The 23,019-nt window shown below is 46.6% G+C and overlaps 1 protein-coding gene across 3 annotated transcripts in view; it reads left to right on the top strand.

Moving 5' to 3' along the window:
* The window catches only part of NTRK3 (neurotrophic receptor tyrosine kinase 3), a 206,207-nt gene that overhangs the window by 56,684 nt on the left and 126,504 nt on the right, over positions 1–23,019 (top strand). For all 3 annotated transcript variants that reach the window (XM_066328294.1, XM_066328292.1, XM_066328295.1), the window contains exons 5-11: positions 3,834–3,991; positions 6,242–6,384; positions 6,976–7,117; positions 9,214–9,510; positions 12,868–12,891; positions 13,688–13,758; positions 15,498–15,600. In XM_066328294.1, coding sequence (XP_066184391.1) covers positions 3,834–3,991; positions 6,242–6,384; positions 6,976–7,117; positions 9,214–9,510; positions 12,868–12,891; positions 13,688–13,758; positions 15,498–15,600 — 938 coding nt within the window. The remainder of the gene's footprint in view (positions 1–3,833; positions 3,992–6,241; positions 6,385–6,975; positions 7,118–9,213; positions 9,511–12,867; positions 12,892–13,687; positions 13,759–15,497; positions 15,601–23,019) is intronic.

Here is a 23,019-nt window from a genome sequence, read left to right as displayed (position 1 = left end):
AGCTTAGAGCTGACATTTCAAGAAATTCCTTCCCGGAAAGACCTAAGACTCTGGATCCAATTACTTCTTTGGTTGTATAAAACCTTGCAGTCCTGAACATCTTGCTGCTCTGCCCGACCCATCAGCATTTCTAATACCAGCAGTCCCTGCCAAGTTGCCCTGCAGTACATTTCTGCAATGCTACAGCAAGAGGCTTTGGTGGGGATGGGGCACAGCAGCATCTCTGGTAATGTTATAAGTCCAACTTAACATGGTCTGTGCCTCCAGCTTTGAGACTTATCACTGCCAGCAGTCTCAGTAATAGAGCTGTGGCCAGACAGTGGGTACTTGCCTGCTCTCTGCATTAGCTGAGCCAGCTGCCAGACAGAACACACCACTCCCTGTCCTAGTCCTTCCCTTTCCATCCCAGCGCCTTCTGGCAGAGGTTCAGAAATAACAGTTTTGGTGGGACCACCAAGAGAAACCCTGGTTCTGGGAAATTAATAGGAACAAAAAAAATTACATTTTGTTCTGTCTCTGCTGAGCGCTCCCTGCTTCTCAAGCTCAGGGAAGTGGCCTCAGTCCCAAGGTAGGAAGAGCATTTTAATTGTAAGAGTATAAAACCTTGGCAGGAATTTTATGTGAATTGAAACAGACAGGAGAAGTGTGGCAAGGATCTCTGCTGCCCTCTGAGAGGTTTTAGCTGTAGACAGCTTTGCTTTAGCTGGTGAGTGGGGAGGCATGGGACAGGGCATGTGTCTCATTTAGCTGCCTAGTCTGGAAAAAATGGCTTGTGTGTGTGAAGTCCCTGTCTGTTCCAGAACACACAGGAGTGTTGATGGCATCTGTCTCCCACACTGGTCCACCCTGGTGAAGGCTGCCCAGGCAGTTTTTGGGGATACTGGGTACAGTTCTCTGCAGGGAGCAAAGCTGGGCTCAACCAGGCACCAGCAGCATCACTTTTGCTGAAGAGTGGACTTGATGCCTGCATGGCTTTAGGGTTTCAGTTTTAATGGGTCATTGTCCCATCAAATAACAGCTCTCGACATGATTGCCACAATTTTCCTCTTTCCCAAACACAGTGTGCCTGTTTAGAGAATGGGCTGTGCCCTGAGTACACCCCACTATCACTCTGCTTGTGGCGCTGCTGGATGGCTCTGTCTCAGGTGCAGGTTCAGCCCCTTTTTGGATGAACTCCTTGAGTCACAGAGCAGCTCTGCAGAGAGCCCAGCTCCCATGCAGCTGTGCTATTTGCTGTTTCTCACAGGCATTTTCATTTTTAAGGAGAGCTGAAGAAGGTGTGGGGGTGTGCACAGCTCCTGAGTGCCTGTAGCCAAGCGATGCTTTGGCAACAATTGCAGCCTGCATGCAAAAAATGCCCTTTGGGTTTGTTTGTGCCTTCCAGGAGTAAGCTGTGCTGGATGTATCCCACAAAGAGCTCCTTGCCTTAATTCTCACTGGGGTGCTGCTGCACCTGTGGTCTGCAGCACAAGGCAGTGTCCTCTGGTCCAACATGTGTTTTGTCCAAAGGGCACTTTGTGGTCCCCGTGGTGCTTCTCCTTCTTCAGGAAGAGAAGGTGCATTTATGTCCACAAGCAGAGGGCTGTAGGTAGTGGCGGTGTGTTACAGAAATGTGAGGGGAAGAGTTGGAAGCAACTGCATCTCCTAATGGTCCCTGCAAGAGAAGGGGGTTTGAGGAGAGAATTGAAAGTCCAGGTTTTTGTAGGGTTCAGGACAGTATGAGTGTGGAATTCCCTATGCACCTCTCTGGAGAGCTGGCTGGCATGGCAAGGCAGGCACCAAGCAGGGAGGAAAAGGGTATTTTCTGCATGTTGAGAATGCTTTAGCAATGCATATTAGGGACAGTGGGTGCCCCTTCTACCCACAGAGCTGTGCCAGCTGCCCGTGGCACTCAGCACATCCAGCCTGTGATGGGAGTTAATTTGTTCAAAAGCCCCTCTGGGGGTCTCGATTAGAGGCAGTTACATTGCTGGTGTTGGGACAGGTTGTGGGCAAGTTCTGCCCTGAAGCCCGTGGCTCCTGTATTATTCATGGCCCTTCATGAATTAGCAATGGGCCAGGAAAGCTGCTGTCTGTTACTTACAGAGCTGCCCTTAAGTGCAGGGACAGCAGCTCTCCCAGCAGCCTCGTTTTGTGAGGCTATTTGCAGCAGAGCAGAATTTCTCCCCCATTGGATCTGAGCTCCCCCAGCTCCCTGCCAGGTGCCAGGGTACATCCCCAGTTACCTGGTCTGCCGTGGCCCTCACCCACATGCCATCCCACGTGCTGTTGGTATCAGTGATTCTGGGAGGATCCTGAGAAGGAGATTCATGGTTGTGTAGAAGAGGATGTAAAGCCTGTGCAAAGCCCTGGCAGTACCTGGCAGTACGTCAGAGCATGCAGGGGATGTCTCATCACTCAAATTCCACCAAATCACTGCACTAATCTGCTCTGGTCTGTTAAATTTAGTGCTTTGGCCTTTGAGTTGCTTGTCTGAGCCTTGTACCTGTGTCACAGAGGTTTATGTGCTTTTGCTGGGAAAGAAATGAACTAATGAAAAGCCACAGAGTGAAGCTTAACTCAGTGTTTGCTCTAAAAAAAAAAAAAAAAAAAAGGTCAGATGACATCTTGATATATTTGAAAATGCAAAGTGGCATCATTAGGGTTCAGGTTTAGCAACCTTGGGTGCTACCAGAAAACCCCTTCAGTTCCTCCTTTTGCAGCACTGTATTGACAAAACAGCAGCTGCAGATGTTCAGAAGGTTGCTTCCAAATCCTGTTAGATGGTAAAATTAATTTTGTAAAAGCAAGCATGAATTTTGCAGTAACACATGGAACAGAGCAGGAAAAAAGCTTTCCCCTATATGATGGGGGATCTATATATCACGTGAAACAATGATTTGACCTTTGGAGATGCCCTTCTGCTTTGGGCAGACTGAGCACAGTTTTGGCACTGCTGGCTCTGCTGATCCCAACTTTCTTTGCTTTACAGTTGTGTGGGGAGATATTTTGTTTGTCCAGGTTGTATCTCCTAGTTCTGCTCAAATTATTGTTCAGCCATCTTTGGTAACTCAGTCTTGGCTGAGCACTGGGCTCTTCTCCCTGCTGGGACTTGCCCTTCCTGCATGTCCACAGAGACCTGCAGAGCTTTTAAAATGTAAATGAAATGGTTAATAGGTTGGAAAATCAATTATAATAAACATTCCTGGTATATAAACTATGTGTAAGTGTGGTTTAAATGAAGTACATTAAAGGCAGTGCTTTTCTCCATTTCTCCTGGCCAGGTCAGCAGGGTCTCAGCACAGTGCTGATTGATTTGATTAAAATGCATGTTCCCCTGCACATTAGCTCGTGTTCTGGGTCACCAGGAGCCTTTGTCTGTACAAGGAACTTGGGAGAAGAGCTGCCAGCTTCTCTGAGTGCTTGTGGGGGCTTGAATGGTGCTTTGCCCAGCAGAATCTAGGACCACAAGTGAAGTGGGATTTGAAGGTGTAAATCAATATTTAAGGCAATAGAGAGCTGTCTGCTCCTTTGCTGAGGGGTGACTCTTTTGGGTGTCTGGCTGACAGTGGGACCAAGCCACAGTAGTGCAGATTTTGTTGTGAGAGACAGTGAATGCATCTGTGTGCTGCTCTGGGAGGTGTAAAACCTTGTGTGAACACATGGATGTGTGACTGTGGGAAAAACAGGAATAATAAGTGCCAGAAGACCCTGGAGAGATAACGTGGAGAAGATTCTACTTTGGCTGTTACACGTGCATGGTGGCCGTCCTCACTGGGGACTCCAGAGCTAGGTGACAGCTCTGCTCATCCTTCCCCATCCCACCATCCTCTCTCACCTCTCTCTGCCTGCAGGAGACTAGAGAGGAACCTTTTTAACTGCAGCTGTGACATCCGCTGGATCCAGCTCTGGCAGGAGAAGAGCGAGGCCAACCTGCAGTACCAGGATCTCTACTGCATGACCATGGATGCAGCCATCATCACTTTGAAGGAGATGAACATCACCCAGTGTGGTAAGGATCCCTGGGCTGGACACGAGGGAGGACGGGAGGGATCCCTGTCCAATCCAGCACCTCAGGTTCAGCTATTTTGGGAACCTGATGTAGCAGGATCCCACCATGCGGTTGAGAACAAGAAGGTTGGAGCTGGTTGGGATAGTTTGTAGATTAAAAATAGAATATCTGGGTAAATGTGAGGCTGCTATTAATGTGTATGAAAGATACTGGGTGATTTGGGGCATTTTCTGAACTGCAATGCTGCTGCTTGACAAAGTGTCTGTAGTGAGTCTGTGTGATGTCTTGAAAAGAGCTTTTTCATGTAGATCTTCCTGTGCCTAACAAATCCTAGAAGCAGCATATTGTTAAAAGACTCTGCCACCGAATCTTTTGTAATTACTCTTAGGAAATACATGTCTCTATTCATTTTCTTTTGTTTTATTTTTCAATTGAAATCCCTTATCTGTAGGGAAGAGCCAGAAGTGACTTTATATCTCTTTCTATTTCCTGCTGATGTTTAAAAGAGTCCAGCAGCCCCAGGAGCAACACAAGGCATGTTCAATAGTTATCCCTTTTTCCTTCACCTTGTTCACACATCAGCTGCCTGTCTGGTGTCAAGTTTTGCTCTGCTATTGCTATTACTGGAAAGCATCCCTTGCAGAGTAAGGAAAAAAGATGTACCTTCCACAGAGCAATTAAACTGTCTGTACACAAGCAGCTGTCAAACTCACAGGCTGAAAAAAGGAGGAAAACCAGATTTTTTTTTTTTTTTGTAATCATCCTCTGTACTAGGGATTTGGGCTTGTTACTTGTAGCAGTAGTAGACAAACAGCATGCACGTTTAGATTTGCATGACTTGTTTTTTTGTTGTTTTGTTGGTTAGTTGCTTTTTTTTCCAAGATCACCCTGTCCCTTTAAGCTCTGGAAATTGGCCAAAGTGTGCCTTCATGTGGATGAACTAAATTTGAGAGTGCTGTAATTTCCGCCCCACATGGGATGAATAAACTGCAAAGATTAAACAACAACAAAGAAATCCTTAGGGATCAGGGACAGGAGGAGAGATGGCTCCATCAGTGGTGGCATTAGATTGCAGAGGACAGCAGGGTGCTGATTTGGGAGCAAAAATGTGCTGGTGTCCTGGGTAAACACCTCCTCTGACCACGCAAACCCCTGGACGGGCAGGGAGCCACAGTGGTCTGCTTTTCTCCAGAAGACTCTTTCTGTTCAAGCATTAAGACTCCAGGGATGTTGTAAGGACACCACATTTATCCTTGTCCTTTGGTGCTGAGGGAGGTGTGGCTTGGTGTGGCTCATCCCGGAGAAGACCATTCATGTCGTTCCCATCTCCTTCTCCACTATTCCTGCCATCTGTGCAGCTTTGCCAGGTCTTGACAGCTGCTTTCTTCCTTCTGGCATCCCCCCAGTTGGTACAATGCTCCTTCCCTCCTGGTGTCACTCTTTGATGGCTGTCAAAGGGTGTGTGTCCCCATCCATGGCTTTGCCTTGGCATGATGGGTGCTGCTTCCCTGTGATGGGATGGAACCACTGGTCAGTTCCTCCAGCCCTGCTTTACTCAATTTTTCTCTGAAAACCTCTCCTATTCAAGAAGACTATTTGGCCTTCTTGCAACCAGCACTGTCTTGTTTCACATTGCAAGGATATTTGGTGCCTGTGGCACTGAGTAAGGAACTGGTGTAAATCAGAGCCACCATAAATCAGTGAATCCCTCTGCTACCACTGAGGAAGAACAAGGGCACCTTCTATTAGGAGAGCTGCAGTTAATGTGAGGACACATCCTTGGTCATCTGTTCTTGATTGTTATGAATTAGAGGGACACTTTTTTACCTGGAATGCTGAGTGCTCTGTGCCTTGTCCCTGGAGATGGGGATGCCTTGGATCCTCTCCCAGTACACACAGTTTTCTCAGCCCAGGTGACTGCCCTCATGAGCAGCTTCTATGGGAGTAGAGAGATGGGTATAGGGGTTGTGTGAGAGGAAGAGTGGCCAGAACTGGGCAGCAAGTGTTGGATTCGAAGCTGATGAGAGGGTCTGCTCAGCTGGCACATCTCCAGTGTCTACATTTTCCCCTGTGTCCAACACTCCTCCTTTTCTCGGTAGGGCAAGGCTATGCTGTTGCCTCATGCTACTCATCTCAGGGTGCTGGAGGCTGATTGGAAAACATCTTGGTGGGGTCTGGGTCCACACAGTTCCTGTGGCTGGCTGTAGGAAATTCTGCCCCACACCTGAGCAGGTTTTTTGGCTCCTCTAGACCTCCCTGAGATCAGTGTGAGCCACGTGAACCTGACGGTGCGGGAAGGGGAGAACGCCGTCATCACCTGCAACGGCTCAGGGTCGCCGCTGCCGGACGTGGACTGGACAGTGGCTGAACTCCACTCCATCAACACCCACCAGGTAGGGGCTGCAGCACGCCAGTGCTGCCTCTGCCCCATGTGGCAAGAGCAAAGCAGCTGCTAGGGTTTCCCAGGTCCATGCATGCAGGGCAGAGGGTCGGGTAGATGGTATGAGAAAAGAGAAATTGTCGTATCCAAAGGAAAGCTGAAGCTGTGCTCTATCCACATGAGAAAATGGGGACTCCCAGAAGGGAGCAAAGCCTTTCTTCTGTATGGCTGGAAAGGAAGATGAAAGAGCTTCAGAGCTCAGGGCTCCTTGGTTGAATTAACTCCTGTGTCCTCTGATGGAACTCCAGTGAAACTACCTGTTTGCTGTAGCTAAGTAGCAGCTAAGTAAGATTTTCTAGAGACTGGCCATGCTTATCCATGCTACAATGTCATGGCTCTCCCCATCTCAGTATTTCCCCTTACAAGTTGTGGTATGTTTGATCAGGTGAGGAAATACCTCCCTTCACCCAGATCCCAGCTGCATTTGGATTTTAGAGACCTCCTCACACGGAAACTGTGATCCTCATTTTCTGGCAGTGGTAGGGGGGAGGAAAGAAGCCACCAGATACTGATTTCTGTCTGTATTTCTCTCTGGGATTTTTAGACCAACCTCAACTGGACCAACGTTCATGCCATCAATCTGACCTTGGTGAATGTCACCAGTGAGGACAATGGATTCCTGCTTACCTGCATCGCTGAGAACGTGGTGGGGATGAGCAATGCCAGTGTGCTGCTCACTGTCTACTGTAAGTACCAGTGGAGAGACCTGGTCCATACAGAGCCCGAGGGGCTGCCCTGGGAGCTGTTTGAATGCATGGCCATTTACTAGTAAGATTAGGAGGAGCTGATCACAGTGAGATGGAGGTGGATCCTCACACAACTCTCTCTCAAATGTCAGTAATTTTGCTTTCCTGATGCTTCCATTAATCCAGAAATGAGCATAAGAGCAGAGAAGGAATGGCAGTGCCACAGTGGTGGCGGTGGGCATTTCCTGTCTGTGTCTTGGAAGATTCAATAGACTAAAGAAAAGCCGTAGAGGGACTAAAAATCTCTGAACAAATGCAAAGTTTCTTGTCCTGATGCTATGTGAGAGGTTCAATGGCACCCTTGCTAAAGACAGTTTAAAACTTGTCACTAATTTCAGGGATGTCAGTGCTTCCTCTCAGGTGAAATCCTGCAAAGTTAAACTGCAAATGTCATATAAATGTGCATGTGTCAAATTTGAACTGTTCACTTTTATCTGCAAGTAGCTCAACTTTCTTTGTGCTTTCTAATAAAACAAACCCCTGACCTTAAAAGGAAGTTTACACAGCTTTGTGGTCTCAAGCAGCTGAGATTTGCTATATTTTGCTGTGTCTGTAATATTTGCCCTTACTCTGTAGTTTGAAAATCTGTCCCCCACCCCCAACATTGCCATGTAGACCAGAGACCCTTGTGGGATTCTGGCTACTCTTGGTAAACCAATGCATGCTGTGTGATGCTTTACTACTTTCATCTTCCTTCCAATAAGTGCTATTGATGGAGGTAATTAAAGGATGTAGGTAATTAAAGTTCAGCCCAGCTGACTGGTCAGCAGACAGGTGTTTTTGCACAGTGCTTTAGCATCTGTTCCTCCACACCTTGAACAGCACTATGCCCATGTCTATTTTCACCCATGAAATCTTCTAAGCTACTGACATATTCTGCTACCCTTGCTCTTGTTTCACAGAGCCATCACTGGGGCTGTGATTTCACACTGAAAAGATCTGGGTTTGTGCGTGTAGGTGGCTGCCTGTTTTGAATCCTCTTGCCAGGATGATATGAACCAGCCACATGCAGATCTGGGCTTGTGAACAAGAGGGTGGCTGGGACACGACTGTGGTTCAGGGTTGATGGGCACTGGTGGGAGAATTTTGCTGAGCTCTAACCAGCTCTGCACCTTCTTCTCTTCTTTCACCTTCACTGACTTAAAAATTCACTGTCTTTTTTCACAAACACGGGTCTGAGTTGGTATGTTGGTTTTCCTCCTTGTGGATGCCCAATGGATTGTCTTTGCAGCTGGATAGGAAAGGAGCGTCTTAGGGAAGACATGCATCTTTATGTCATGCATCTTTGCACAAAACTTGTTCTTCTAGTTCAGACCTTGCCAGCCTTGGGGTTTGGGACCTTACGTGTAGGCGTTGTAAATGGGGTTTTAGAAGCTATAGCAGAGCAACATTTGAATTCTTGGTGTGTCCCAAGGGGAAGACAGTGCATATCCAATAAATTGCAGGTGGAGTTCCTGCTTTTCTTATCCCTCTCCCACTCTACTCCCTTTAATTAAAACACCCCTGGAGGCTGTTCGGCGAGTGAGAACTCCTTTGGGATATTCAGGCAGTCAAAGCCCCCAAGGACAGACAGTCTCTGAGGGATGTTTTCTTCCACAGCTATGCAATCCAGAATTGCTCAGTGTGACTGGAGAGCTCCCATAGGCACCTTGCACATGTGTAATATTACAGTGCTACGTCACCATGTCCTCCTTAATGGGGACAGGCAGTCTCCCTGGGATCCCTTGGGGGAAGGAGAGCAGCAGTAAATGTGTGGACAGGACAGTTCAAACTTAATTGTGTCTAGGCTGGTGAAATTTCCATCCCTGTCTTTAATTTATACCCCTGCTTGGAAGGCCAAGAGGCCTGGCCATGGCTCAGACCCTCCTTTGAGGGAGGGTTGAATGGTGACAGCGCTGATTCTTTACAGACATCCACGGGAAGAGTAGGAGGAGCAGGTGATTTTGGAGGTTTTCAGTGCTCTTAGTTTCCATGGTGCACAGAGCGGTGACGTTGGGTGGAGGTTGCTGTGAGCCTGCCATGTTTCTCTCTGCTAGATCCCCCTCGCATCCTCACCCTGGAGGAGCCGGTGCTACACATGGACCACTGCATTGCATTTGCAGTGCATGGGAACCCAGCTCCCACCCTCCACTGGCTGCACAATGGCCAGGTGCTCCGGGAGACAGAGATCATCCGCATGGAGTTCTACCAACAAGGGGAAGTGTCTGAGGGTTGCCTGCTCTTCAACAAACCCACTCACTACAACAATGGCAACTACACGATTGTGGCTACCAACCAGCTGGGCTCGGCCAACCAAACTATCAAAGGACACTTCCTTGAAAAGCCTTTTCCAGGTAGGATGTTCAGTTTGTCTCATCAGGGCTCCTTGCAATCCAAAGGTCTTACTATGGCCCTGCCAGTAGTCCTTGCACCTCAACAAGGCCTTGACAACCCAAGTTGGCTTTGTCTGAACATCACATTGGAAGAGGTGACTCCTGGCAGCCTCTTCCTCTGATCAGTATGATTTTTTGTATACAAGTGTACTTTGGTGTCATATGAACTCTTTAATGTTGGGAGAGGCTCTAACTGCTTTAGATGATTGTATTTTATAGCCCATTCTGCGGTGTGTTTATTTATTTATTTATTTAAGAGATTTTAGGAATTTCAATGAGAATAGGATATAAGTTTTGGCCAATTGTTTCGGATCTCCTTTTGGTTGCCCGAAAGAGGTTGCTGAATTTTTTAGAGGGAAAGTGTTCTGCTGTGTGGTAGTCATAAGCTATAGAAAGGAAAAACCTTTGAAGTGATGCAGCCTGCTCCTTTGTGGTTTTTTTTTTTCACTTCTGACTTGCATTTGTGAAATGATTAAAGCTGGATGCAGCGGCGTCAGGATTGTTTTCTTTCCGAATGCAATATGTGCAATTCCAGGATGACAGGGCTACAAAAGATGCGACAGCTCAATTAGTCACTTTGCATCAGTTTGTCGGGATTTCTTAACTGATTGCTTGGAATTCCCTGTTGTACTCTCTGGTGATTCACAGCTTAAGTGCAAAAAAAAAAGCATTTGAGGACATGAAGATCCATCTCTGGGAAGCACTGTAGAGACTTTTGTGGTGGCCTATCTGCTGGGATAGGAGCATCTTGGTCTCTTCCCTGACAGTGCAGCACCACACTGGCCATCATGGAGTTAAGATCTGTGCTGCCTTTAGGAACGATGCCATGAGAAAGTGGCAGCTCTAAATTGGCCCCTGCAGCCCAAGAAAATCCAGCAAAATAGGGCGTTTGCTAAATATAGCAAAATACCAACGGTACTCTCATTTATTATTTATATCACACCATATATGTACACAGAGTTTTCCCGCAGGTCAAATATCATAAATGCAAACCCAAATCTCTGCCTTGAAGATCTGACAATTGAACAAATGAGCTGATATGGATGGGAGTGGAAAATTTGTATTCTGACTTCAAGGATGCTGCCCTGTTTGACTATCTGACCTATTTATGTTTCCTTCTGTCAGGGCAGAAGAGCTTACCAAATATAGGTGGGTGAGGAGAGGTGCACAGGTTTGCAGTCTCAGCTCTGTCAGGTCCCACCTTTGTGACTCAATTTCCCCATCTGTGAAATGGGGGCACCTCCTAAGTAGGTGCTGGACCTGCAGGAAAGGGAGGCAGAAATGCTGTGCTAGAGAGATGATTTTGGAACGGGATCTGAGCCACACTGTAGTGTGGAAAAGCACACTGATGATTGAAGAGCATCATGTGTTAGAGGCTCTGGGAGAGTGGGGTTCTGTGAATATATGTAAAAATATTGCCCTTGTGAATGCAGCTCCACCCACGCCTCATGTGCTGTTGGTGTGGGGTGCTTACTGACCCTGAACCATCTCTCAGCAGGAGCTGACCCATTTCCTTTATTTCTTCTGATCCACAGTCCCAAGCCATTCCTCACCCTGGCAGACCCTGTCAGCCCGATGCAGGATGTAATTTACTTTCCTTGGAGCTTGTTGCTTCGTCCACTACCACGGCTGACATATACATTCACTGCAGCTGACGTTTATAATTTCCCATTTGAAGGTAGATTCCTTCAGAAAATGCCACACATTGAAGGTTCCCCAGAGTGGCTCATTCAAGCCCCTTGTTGATCACAGCAATTCACACATGCAAGGGCTTTGCTGTCACTACCCAGGGTGAGATTATTAGTCTTAATTAATTAACGAAAGCACAGTTCCAGGAAGGCTTTCTGTCAGCATAGAAAAGGACCTATGATCATGTATTTTTGAACTCCCTGGTCAAAAATCTCTCACTGGTAAAAGGCCACACTCTTCTTTCCAGGCTGAGAGGAGCAAGGTTCTGTTAGCAGCTGGGATCTGGGACATGTGAGCTCCATGCCATATCTGCCTTCTCTCTGATGCTGCAGGGCAGTGGCTCCCAGGACAGATTTATGTAATTTCCTGTAAAAATCTCATTGTGTGTTGTCATTGGTATATCTGCCACAAGCTACCAACTCCTTGTTTAATCCACAAATGTTAATGTAGCTGTGATGAGTGTTCAGTTCTCTGGGAACTTCTCGCAGAACTCAAGTTAGCTGAAATTTCTTGGCTATTTTTTTATGCTTGGAAAAAGAGGGTTTAATGGAAAAAACCCATTATGTGCATTTCTGTTGAATTTGCTTAGTCTAGCAGAGAAAAATGGAAAGGGGAAAATGTAGAAGCAGCAAGAATTTTATGACTGGACCCTGCCTTGATGGAGAAAAAATACTCCAAATAAAATACTTTTTTTTCTATTTTTTCCCACTCTTGTTAGAAAAAGCCGAAGAAGATTACTCATCTGCTTGACTTAAAAATATTTGTTCAGGTTTTTTTCCACTGGCTTGGAAAGCTGTGTTTGTCACCTGGGGTTTGTTTTACACTCCCTTTCCAAACCTCACCCATGTTCCTGTGTGAGCATTTCAGCATCCTTCCAGGAGCCCTCTGCCAGCAAAGCTGTGTAAACTCCAGTTAATATTGGGCTCAGTGTCTTACATGGATGAGTGAATTGGAAGCTGATGTGATTCTCACCCTGTGTAAACTAAGTGTCACCAAGGGCTTTAGACTTCACTGTCTGGGGCTTCGGCCACCTCTGGAGCTGGAGGAGCTTTGCTGGATAGACTGGAGCAGTCAGCTGCTGACAGCAGGGCCTGCTGGCCTTGTCTTGGGCAAGGGGCAGCTCTTGGACAGCCACAGCCTTTGTGTCCAGCTCAGAAGACATCATTTGTTCTGAGGACATCTGTTCTGTTCTCCTCCTTGGGAGTTGGTCCTCATCCTTGAAGGATTTTATCTGTGGGTGCACACTGCCATGCAAGGAAAAACCTGTTTCTGTCCCCTCCACCTCCATCCTGCAGAGCCCTGTGTGTCTGTTGAGCTTTGCTCACGTGCTGGAAGCAGAGTTGTTTACCAGTCATTCCAAGTGCTAGTTGTTCTCTGTTTTGGCCTCACAGCAGTATCTCTCCCCTCCTCTTTCAGCCCAAGGTTCTCCATCCTGACCTCCAGCATGTCCTGCTGGTACACCCGCTACAATTTCCAGGAACAATTGCCCAAGAGGAAAAAATTGGTTGAAAAGTTGGTTTCCTGGGCTCTTTGGGGTGATGGAATATGTTTGAGGTGGGTGGGGAAGGAGACCCCTCTCCCTTTGCTGTGCTGCTAACTGTGTTGCTTCTCTCTTTGTCCTTTCCACAGAGAGTACGGACAACTTTGTCTCAAGTAAGTCTCTCCTTGCCTTTTGAATACTGTGGCTGGTTTGTTTCTGTGGTTCCCCCTTCCCCTCTGTGATTCACATAACAAAAAATGAGGAAGCCAGAAGCAGGTTGGTGGAGATTGCACAAAGCCCTGGTTTCCCTATGCATGAACAAGATTGTTGGGGAGCTTGTGACCAGCTCGGTAATCTCATGAGACCACGAGATGTTCACCTGTCTCTAATGGTTTCCCAAAGAAAGTCCTACAAAGGAAATGATGATTGGTTGTGATGTAGCAAAAATTATAATTTTATGCAGGCTGGGCTGTCCCCAAAAACAACATCTCTCTGGTGTGGGCTGGGATGAGAAGGAGGACTCAATTCTGTCGTGTTTCTTCAATAACTTCTTTCTTCCACCCCCCAAAACACATCATACACTACACACCACAAAAAGCATTTGATTTACTGTTTCTTCAAATTAAGTTTTGCTGGAGTCAGTTGTGTTTTAACCCCACTTAGCTCAGTAGATTCCTGAAAACTAGGAAGAGGGCTCAAGGGTGGTAGGAACCTATTCCAGGACACTAGGCACTCAAATGTTTCTCATTTGTGAGGCAGGAACAACATCAGCATAGTGCTGGTCTGTGTGTTCTCTGCTGATGTGCACAGGGAACTCTCTGATGGTGCCTTCTGAAACAGAAAGTTGCAGCTTCTTTTAGGGGTGAACTGAATCTCATTAGGCTAGGCACTGCTGTTGGAATGTGCTGGTGCCTTGGGAGTCCCATGGGAACCACGCTGACTCTCCTGTCTTTGGTGTTTTGGTTTCAGTCGGTGATTATGAAGTGAGTCCCACCCCACCAATCACTGTGACCCACAAACCAGAGGAGGACACTTTTGGGGTGAGTCCTGGTCTCTTCTCTACAGAACTGCTTTGCATTCATCCCTTGTCATTGATGAGTCAGTATTTGTATTCCTCTGCTGTTTTGAGATGTTTGCAAGGAAAATCTCTTCCTTTATGACTCAAGACAGCAATCAGAAGGATTTTGTGGCTTGTGTCAGGCAGGTAAAATACTGACACAAACCATCTGATCCTCTTGGGTCTGCAGTGTGGAACCAGGAACTCTTTGAAAACAAGGCATCCTGTGAAGTCTCTGCTGGCAGGGTCAGGAATTCTCACTCTAAAAAAGTATCACCCAGAGAACAAACAAAGAGGCAATAGTGTGTTTTGGACTGTTATTGATCTGTTAAGCTTAGCCTGGTGAGGGACCTGGGTTTAGTTTGGTTCAATTCTGTCAATGTCTGTTTGCCCTCTCTCCTGCTGTGCAGGACATACCTAAAATGAAAAAGGAAAGTAACTCTGGGGCTTATCAGATCTCAGCATTGTCTTTCTTCTGCAGAATCCTGGTAGGAAAAAAAAAAAAAGCATAAGTATTAGAAGAAAAAAATTAGCATGTTACACAATTGCTCTAATTCTGTGAAAGTTTTAAGATACTGAAATCCTTGAGGTGTCAACAGAATAAGCAAAACTCAGCCCACCCTGGTTTCAGTTCTCATCTACCAGAAAACTTCCTTTAACTGAAGCGGAAACTTTGAACAATGAGGCTGGAGTAATAATGCTCACTGATTATTAAATATAAAGCATAGAAAACAAGCTGGGGATGAAAATAGAGTGTGGTAAAATAAAAATTTAAAAATATCATAACAAATGTACCAAGAGCAGGGAAAAGGATTGCAAAATTAAATTACTTCTTCTTGGTTAAATGATGTATTTTCTATTATAGCAGAATACAATTTTGTAAAAGGAAGCAAAGTTTAAATGCATCACAAGACCTAGTACAGAACAATTGGACACATGCCAGAGAAATTGTTGTTTACATCAATGCAATAAAAGTATTTCAAGCAAAGACTTGAAGGAATAAATATTCATAGATATTAAAATAAGCCTGAGATTGTAAACCCTTTATGGCAAGGAGGTTTTCCTTTCCTGCTTGTACACTGCCACAGTGGAACCACAGCTCTGGTGAAGGACTTGGACATCATTGCAGTATAAATATTTACTAGTAAAATTACAATACATAGGCAACTGTTAGAGGCTTTTGAACAACTCAGATGTTTTACAGGGAAAAACTCCTTAGTTCTACTTAATTTCTTCTATTTTCTCTTTGTGTTGTGTTATTTTCCCTCACTCTGTCCTGAGGGATGTTTGGATGGAGGCAGAATTGTGCTCCCAGCTGAGCTTTGAATAGCTTTAGTGTTGTAATGCCATGGCAAAGAGGTGATGTCAGAAATGGAGGCTTGGGATGTGATGCAGAGAATGGAGGGCCCAGGCACTGGAGCAGAGATTTTTTTTTTCCCTGCAGATATATGGAGTTATATATATGGCTGAGGAAAACTGGTGCCAGAACAGCAGCACTGATGGGAAGATCCCAGACCTTCCAGTCCTACAAAAAGCCTGTAATGCCTCCAACCTGTGCTGGGGCCTGCTGCTTTAGCTTGTGTTTTGCTCCATAGCTGATATCCACAGGGCTGCAGGAGATAGTGTGAGCCTATAGAAAGGTTACCTGGGCAAGGAGGTGCTGTATTTCTGATTTAGGCTTCTAAAATCCTCTGTGTTGACTCTAAGGCTTTTTCCTTCCAGGTTTCCATAGCGGTTGGGCTGGCAGCTTTTGCTTGTGTCCTCTTGGTCGTCCTCTTTATTATGATCAACAAGTATGGCCGGCGGTCCAAGTTTGGGATGAAAGGTAGGTGCAGTTGCTTTGCCCTAGCAGGAGGCACCTGCCAGGATTGCCCGGCTCTTGTAGCACAGCTGGAAAGGTGTTGTGGCTTTATTCCTACAAAGCAAAGCCTTCTCAAGGAAATCCAATCCTCTTCTTTTTTTTGAGAGTAATGGAGACAAGTGGGTTGGTGGTTCTCACCTGTGTGGGCAGATGTGTGGATTTGTGCTCCTCATGAGCACATAACTGCGTCTGCAGGCTGTCCAGGAGAGCTTTGAGCCTGCTCCCTCCAGCCCTGCATTGTGTTCAGGACAGCACAATCTTGGGTGAAATCTGTTTTATGGACTTGGTGGTGCACAGGCTCCCCCTGCACTGGGTGTAGAGCACAGGGTGTGCAGGGAGGACAGAAGGATGTAAAGTTGGTTTGAGTTCTGCTGGGAAGGCAGGTGCAGCCACTCTGTGCCTTTCTGTGAGTGGGGACTGAGATGCTGCTGTCACTTTATGCCCTTACTGGGAAGGCAGTGGTGTGGAAGGGCTCTTTCTGATGACTCTCTGATGAAAGGTTTCCTCCACTGTGTCACGAATAATGACTTCAGAAATTTATTTCAAGTGTCACTGATAGTGACTGGGAAGTAAGAAGGCGTTTGATGTTTGCCTGGCAGAACTGGTCTCTGTCCTACTGACACTAGCTCTGTGATGTGACAGAGTCAACGCCAGAAGTAGATGATGCTGTGCCATCTGCTTTTTGTGACTCTGCTGGTATCTCCAGCTGGGCAGCGTTGGTGGTGCCCGGTGAAGGCTGAAGGAAGAGCCCTCACATGACAAAGCAGTTCCCAGCCTAACTGGTGGCTCATGCATGCACTGTTTGAAGCCAGGCTTTGACAAACACGAGCTTCTCCCAAGGCTCCCGAGTCACTGCCTGTTTCCTGGCCTTGCTGTGGTCTGTGCTGCAGGGCAGGTTGATAGGTTTGGGAATGTTCCCTGCACTTGCCTAGGGCTTTGTTTTCTTCACGTAGACATTTCCTGAGTGGGTCCAGATGGGATCCTGGCTGGAGTTTCTCCTATGCATCCTATGGAGATAGAAGACAGGACATTTAATTAAATGGTGATTCTTCTACACCAACTTAGGAATATTTAGTCCATATGTCCAATGATAAGAACCATCTGGTGGAGTGTACTGGCTGGTGGGTGGAGTAGAGGAATGGAAGACATGGTTCCTGGGATCAATTCCCAGCTCTTCTAATGACTCACTTAGTGGCCATAGGCAATTAGCTGTCTTAACCTCTGTCTCTGCTCTAATTTCCCCATCTGGAAAACTGGGATGATGTTATGTGCTTTCTGGAGGGATTTGTCAGAACACTTTGGAAGTGCTTGGGCATGTGCCACTGATGGAGCTTTGAGATACAAATATGAAAAGGAAAAGTAACATCTGACTCTAGTGGAAGAATCAAAGAGGAGTGAAGTGAGCCTAATGTGAGTAACAAGTCTTGATGAACAGATGTGTGTATGTGTTTAGAGGTGTTTGGATAAGTATGTCAGTGGATATTCTGCATTCCCAGAAATCAGACGAGTGCCATGATGGGCCCTTGTGTGTGAAGTTTAACAGAGGAAAATTGTTTAGCTAGAAAAGTCTGCTTGCCTCCTCATCATGCCGTGTTTCTTCCAATTCTGATATGAAACCACAACCCTGCAAAGTTTCTACAATTTTTATTGGATTTGCTTGGACAAATGGAGTTGACAGAAGACAAATACATCTTCAAAACCATGGAGATTATTAAGTCACAATTGTCATAGGCACCACCGCAGCCTACTCACATTGCACAAACTCTGCTCTGCTCAGTTAACTCTTGGGCAGGAGGCATCTTTTATAGCACCCAGTGTATTATCATTTACGAAGGAATAAAAAATATCCAAACCCTGAGTCTTTTTGGGCAAATGCATCCCTGATTCAGGAGCTGTTTGTTGCCAGCTGATATGTTGCCACTTGTTGAAATCCCAGCTTGGCAGGCCTGCAGGAGCAGGTTTTTCCTGTTGATTTTGTCAGATGCAGAACATTGTGTGCTCGTGTTGGACATGTTACCTAAAGCACCTCATGAGTCTTTCTGAGTACATCTTTTTCCTTCTGCTTCTCCTAGTGCGGAGCAGATGGTTTATTTCCTAGAGAGAGGTGAACGTGGACTGACAGAGTTGGATGTCACACTGGGTTTGGAAGGCTCCCTGGGCCAGCCTGCTGCACTGCCCACCAGGCTGCCAAGCCTCCAACATCCCAGCTGCCTTCGGAAAGAAAGTCATTGTGGCTCGAGGGCCGTGTGCTGGGGGAGCACTCCGAGGGGATGGTGTGCCCACCTTGGTTTTCCTGTGGCTGGTGGCACACCCTTGGAGCAGCGCAGCTCGGTCCCGGCAGAGGCAGCCGCGGTGGCTGATCCCGGAGCAGCGAAGCCGTGCCAAAGCGTGCCTCCACCGGAGCGCTGGCACCGACAAAAGCTCCTTTGAGAGCGCCTCTGGGGCTCTGAGCTCCTCGGCCGAGCCGGCCCAGCCTGGCTCCTGGCCATCCCTCTCGCCTTCCCCTCCGGGGAGGACATTCATTAACACGGAGCCCCTCTCTGGCCGCCTGTCGGCTTTGGCTGCTGGAGCTGGGAGGGAAGGCGGCTGGGGCAGCAGGGGCAGCCGGGGGATCGCTGGGGCTGGGCTGGTGGAGGCGGCAGGGAAATGGCAAACAAAGCTCCTTTTTTTTTTTTAATTATTTTTTTTAAATTTTTTTTTTTTTTTTGAAAGCAGTGTTGCACCAGCGACAGAGAGGCAGTGGAGGGAAGGCCAGTGGGAAAAGGGAATGTTAAAAGTGAGGCTCGTTGAAGTTGCAGAATGCAGGCACTTGCTGAAGGGTGTTGTATCCAGACAGGGGGCTGGGATGCTTTTTAAAGCCTTGTATTAGTGTGGGAAAAAGTAAAGGGTCTTACCAAGCAAGAAATTGAAATTTGGAGTCCTTTGGTTTGCTCTGTGTCCCAAGGGAGTGGTGTTTTTTTGGATAGGATAGACCACATGGGAATAAGGAGCCCAATATCCTGCTCCGTCACTACTTGCTCCAACTGTGGGGCCAGTGTCCCATGTTCCCTGAGTGCCCACCCAAGGTGGAGGGCTTTACACCTCACCTCCTGGGGTCAGGCTTGTCACTGCAGCCCTTGTAAACAGTATCTTCCAATCCAAGTTTAATCTCAGCAGATGACAGGAAATGAAATTTTGTAGTATAATAAAAAAGCCACATGCAAGTCCCAGGACTAAGAAAAATTAAATTTCATGAAAGAATAATAACGGCACAGAAAAGATCTGGGGCATACAAAATATTTGGATGGCACAGTGATGGAGACTGTAAATACTTAGGTTGATGGACTGAAGTATATTCCCCTTTTACTTGTTTTCTGTTCCATTTGGAAGTGCCTCGGGATGAAGGACGTGTGCTCATGCATATCTGTGATGTATTCCTGGTGCTGCACAACTTCAATAAAAACCAAATGCAGTTAGCTGAGATATGCAGAGAAAGGTGCAAGAGAAAATCTAGAGACAAGAGCACTCGTAGATTTGCTGAGATTAATTGTTTTCCAGGCCCTGAGATTATAAACTCCTTCCATTGTCCTGACAAGGTTTTCTTCCTCGAGTGGAGCCAGTGCCAGCTAATGGTTCAGACTTGGTTACAGCTGGCATATCTATTGGTTTAGATCCGATTTCCTAAAGAAATAAGGCGTGTGATAGTGCTGTCTCTCTGCACACACACAACAGTGTGGGCACAGCTCTGCCTGCCTGGATTCCCCTTTCTGTGCTGCAGCTTCTGGATGTGCTGGCCAGATCCACCCAGAGGAGAGGGAAAAGGACTTAGAGGCCTTTACAGGGATCATGGAAGTAAGGGAACTTAAGAGAATGAAAACTCAGGTGATGTCCTGTTGGTAAAAATGCCTCAAGCCTTTCTGGGCATTGGAGAATTCCCATGGAAGCTCAGCCTTGGACAGAAAAACACAGGGATCAGGCTTTCATGGGGTCTGCTGTGGTGGGTGGGGTGCACATGCATATATGTGTTTTCTTCCTGAATAAGCAGAAACAGCAAGAAGGTGGGGGAGAACTGAATGAACAGTAAACTAACACTGCCCACACTTCCTGTAATGTTTGAGGAATCCCATCGCTATCAGTTTATTTGATATTTGCTCTAATAGCCCTGATCAAAGTGCTGGCACTGCTGATGTGCATGTGGATGTCAGAAATACTTGCAGAGCCGTTCCATTGTAATTTAGTGTTAGTTAAAAGGTACTTAAAGCAGTTGCCTATTTGATTATGATTAACATTTTCTTCCATAAACAGATGGTTACTGTCCGCTGAGTTGATTGCAGAACAATTCCAGAGTTCTAATTCAGGAGGAGCAGCTACTGCAAGGATATCTTGGTTGCCTGGCTTTTTGCTTTTGTTGATTTGGGATTTTAATTTCTTTTTTTAGTTTTCTTTTTTTTTTTCTCCTTCCATTATGTAATTATTGCTACAGCTTCAAAGGGGGGTATATATATATATATATATATATATCTCAGAGCCATGACCTACCCTTCAGATAAGGCTTAATTCTGTCCCATATTGCCTTGGCCAAGCCTGGCTATAATCATATACTGATTTTATTTGCCCCCACCCTGATTATTTGTCTATAGACATGGACAAACCCTCTGCAGCTTGGAGAGCTGGCACATCAAGGGTTAGCTGCTCAGGAGAAATCTGTGATCAGGGTCCTTTCATTCCTTCCTCCTGGGAGCATGCCATGTAGTGGGAGCAGGAAGAAAGAGCAAAGTACTATCAATCTGGCACAGCTACAGGAGAGAAGCAGCCATACATCAGCAGCCATGGCTAATTACATGGATTTGGGGATGTATGGCTCTCCAGAGCAAAGGACTGGAAATGGGAACCCATTGGTGCTGTGTTCTTTGAGCTGGGTGTGAGATGTGCAGAGCCCTGAAGGGCTGAGCCCCCTGAAACATCCAAGCAGAGTGGCTGCATGGGGCTGGTGGAATTCAGGGGTTGTCCTTGCTGGTATCCTTCAGTTTGCAAATATCCTTGATAGACTTCTACTCCTCAATATTACTGGAGTTTATTTGCCTGGGAAGTGGATTGAAAGGGCATGTGGTTTCACTGGGGCTTCCTTCTACAAATACCTATTTATACTCTGCTGAAGTGCAAGCTGTGCTATTTTTATGTTTATTTATTTAATGTCTTCAAGGTGATAAAGCCTAATGCTCTTTGAGCTGCTGAATATTGCATTCTGTGACTATCTGAAAGTAACCTGTAGGCAGGTGGGGGTCAGTGTCAGTCCCTTCTCTCAGGTAACAAGCAAAAGGTCAAGAGGACAAGGCCTCAAGTTGCACCATGGGAGGTTTAGATTGGATATTAGGAAAAAATTCTTCCCTGACAGGGTGGCTGTGCATTGGAACTGGCTGCTCAAGGAAGGGGTGAAATCACTGTCCCTGGAAGCATTAAAAAAACCATGTGGATGTGGCACTTAGGGACACGTATAGTGGTAGAAGTAAAGTGTTATGTTAATGGTTGAACATAATGATCTTGGAGATCTTTTCCAGCTTTAATGGTTCTGTGACAAGTGTCTTGCCCTCTGCTGTGCCATGCAGTCTGTAACTGGTGTGGTGGCAGCAAGGGACAGCTGCTATGTAGCTCTTGGCAAACCTTTGAGAGGTCCCACCTGTCCCCTGAGCTGCTGTGACTGTGACAAGCTTCTGCTTCTCCTCTTTGCAAAGGCAGACCCACTCTCACTCCAGCAGTTAAATGCTCACAGCCCTTGTCCCTCAGTCCCAGGTGGTGTTGGTCTGGTGAAGGCTTGGAAGGTCACACAGTTCCATGGTGCTGTCTGAAGGAGCAGGGGGCCACCCTTGGCTGGACAGGTGCATTGAATGACCCTGCAGGAGAAACGGTTAGCAAAAGGTCAGGATTTATTTCGATTTAGAAATAAAACATTTTCCCACTCCCAGAAGTATTAATAGGTTATTTATAAAGGAAATGTAAAGTGCACTGATCAGCCATTATTTATTTTGGTTGCTTTTACAAAACGCAGGTGTCTTTTTTAGGCCATTGCTGAAAGCAGGAAAAAAACCCCAAACCCAACAGATCAGTGGTGTCCAGGAGACCTGAGAAGCCCCAAGGCTGCTTCACACCATATTCCTGCAGACTCTTTCTCCCTGTGCATGACCTCCCTCACTTGGGGTGTCCGTGTTTGCTCCAGTCCCAGGAGCTGGAGCTCCAATCCAGGCTGGGTGCTCAGCCCTGAGGGAGCCCCATGGCAGAGCTGGTCTTTGCCCAGTGCAGCTCAACATCAGCAGGGTCTCCTCATGGACTTTCACAAACACTTCTCACCTTGTGGTGTTAAAAGCTGCACGAGTGGCCCTCATCTTACCTGTGATTCTGCATCAGCTGAGGTGCTGGAAAGAGATTGGCATTTATTTATTTTTTATGCATTTTTTTAAAATTGAAGTGTCCCTTTTCCAGCCTCAGAGCATTGGCTTTTCCACCAGCAAAGCATTAACAGTTGGGGATGCTGTTCTCTGTAGCACCATGCTGGCTTCTGCCTCTGTATAAACCTGTAGGAGTGGGAGGATGAGAATGAACCATGGCTGCCTCCCTTGGACTACAGGGTTGGGAGATGTCCTTCACCCACTCACCATCCAGGAGAAACTGAATTGCCCCAAGTCCTCATCCAACAGCTTTGGCACAGTTGTGAGGTTGCCCAGGCTCAGGCACCTCAGCAGCCACCCTGCAGAAGGTGCTAATCCTCACTGGGCTCCTCTCCACTGCACTGATGCTCCTGCTTGACCTTTCCTTGCCTCCATGGCTCCAGCCTCTGTTTGCTGCTTGTTCTGATGGTGTCTGTCTGTCCCCTCATGGATTTGCTTAATTTAAAGATGCTGCAATGACAGCACAGAGCCAGAACAATTCTGTTGATCTCCAGAACAGGTACTACATACAGCAGCAGGATAAGCTATTTTGTTTAACCAATATGACTTAGTTTCATGAAGACCCACCATCTCCACAAACCTTGTGTCCCGTGCACTCTTGTGTGCCTCTCTGCAGGCAGCCAGTGATCAGACAACTAAAGACCAACTTTGATGAGGTTTTAATAAGGTGCAGGGCAGTGTTGGAAGACCCAGAGGACTTTAATTAATATTTTAGTTGTGGTTTGTCTGTACTGCACTTGTCCGGTAATTCTTTGAAAAAGATTTTGCTACTGCAAATGCTGATAAATGGTCCTCTGGGAGGATATCCCTGTTCAGTTTATCACCTCTTCCTCCCCATGACTTGCTGTAGGATTGTTGTTCATTTATGTGGCATTTAGCCAGGGATGCAGAGATCTGTCACTCTGTCCTTAAACCCTGGAGCAGAGGAGCTTTGCACTTTGTCAAGGGACAGGTGACTGCG

Source organism: Sylvia atricapilla, chromosome 13 (genome assembly GCF_009819655.1).
Source record: "Sylvia atricapilla isolate bSylAtr1 chromosome 13, bSylAtr1.pri, whole genome shotgun sequence".
Classification (NCBI taxonomy): domain Eukaryota; kingdom Metazoa; phylum Chordata; class Aves; order Passeriformes; family Sylviidae; genus Sylvia; species Sylvia atricapilla.
The sequence above is the reverse complement of the archived record's forward strand: the minus strand, read 5'-3'. Positions and strand labels throughout refer to the sequence as shown.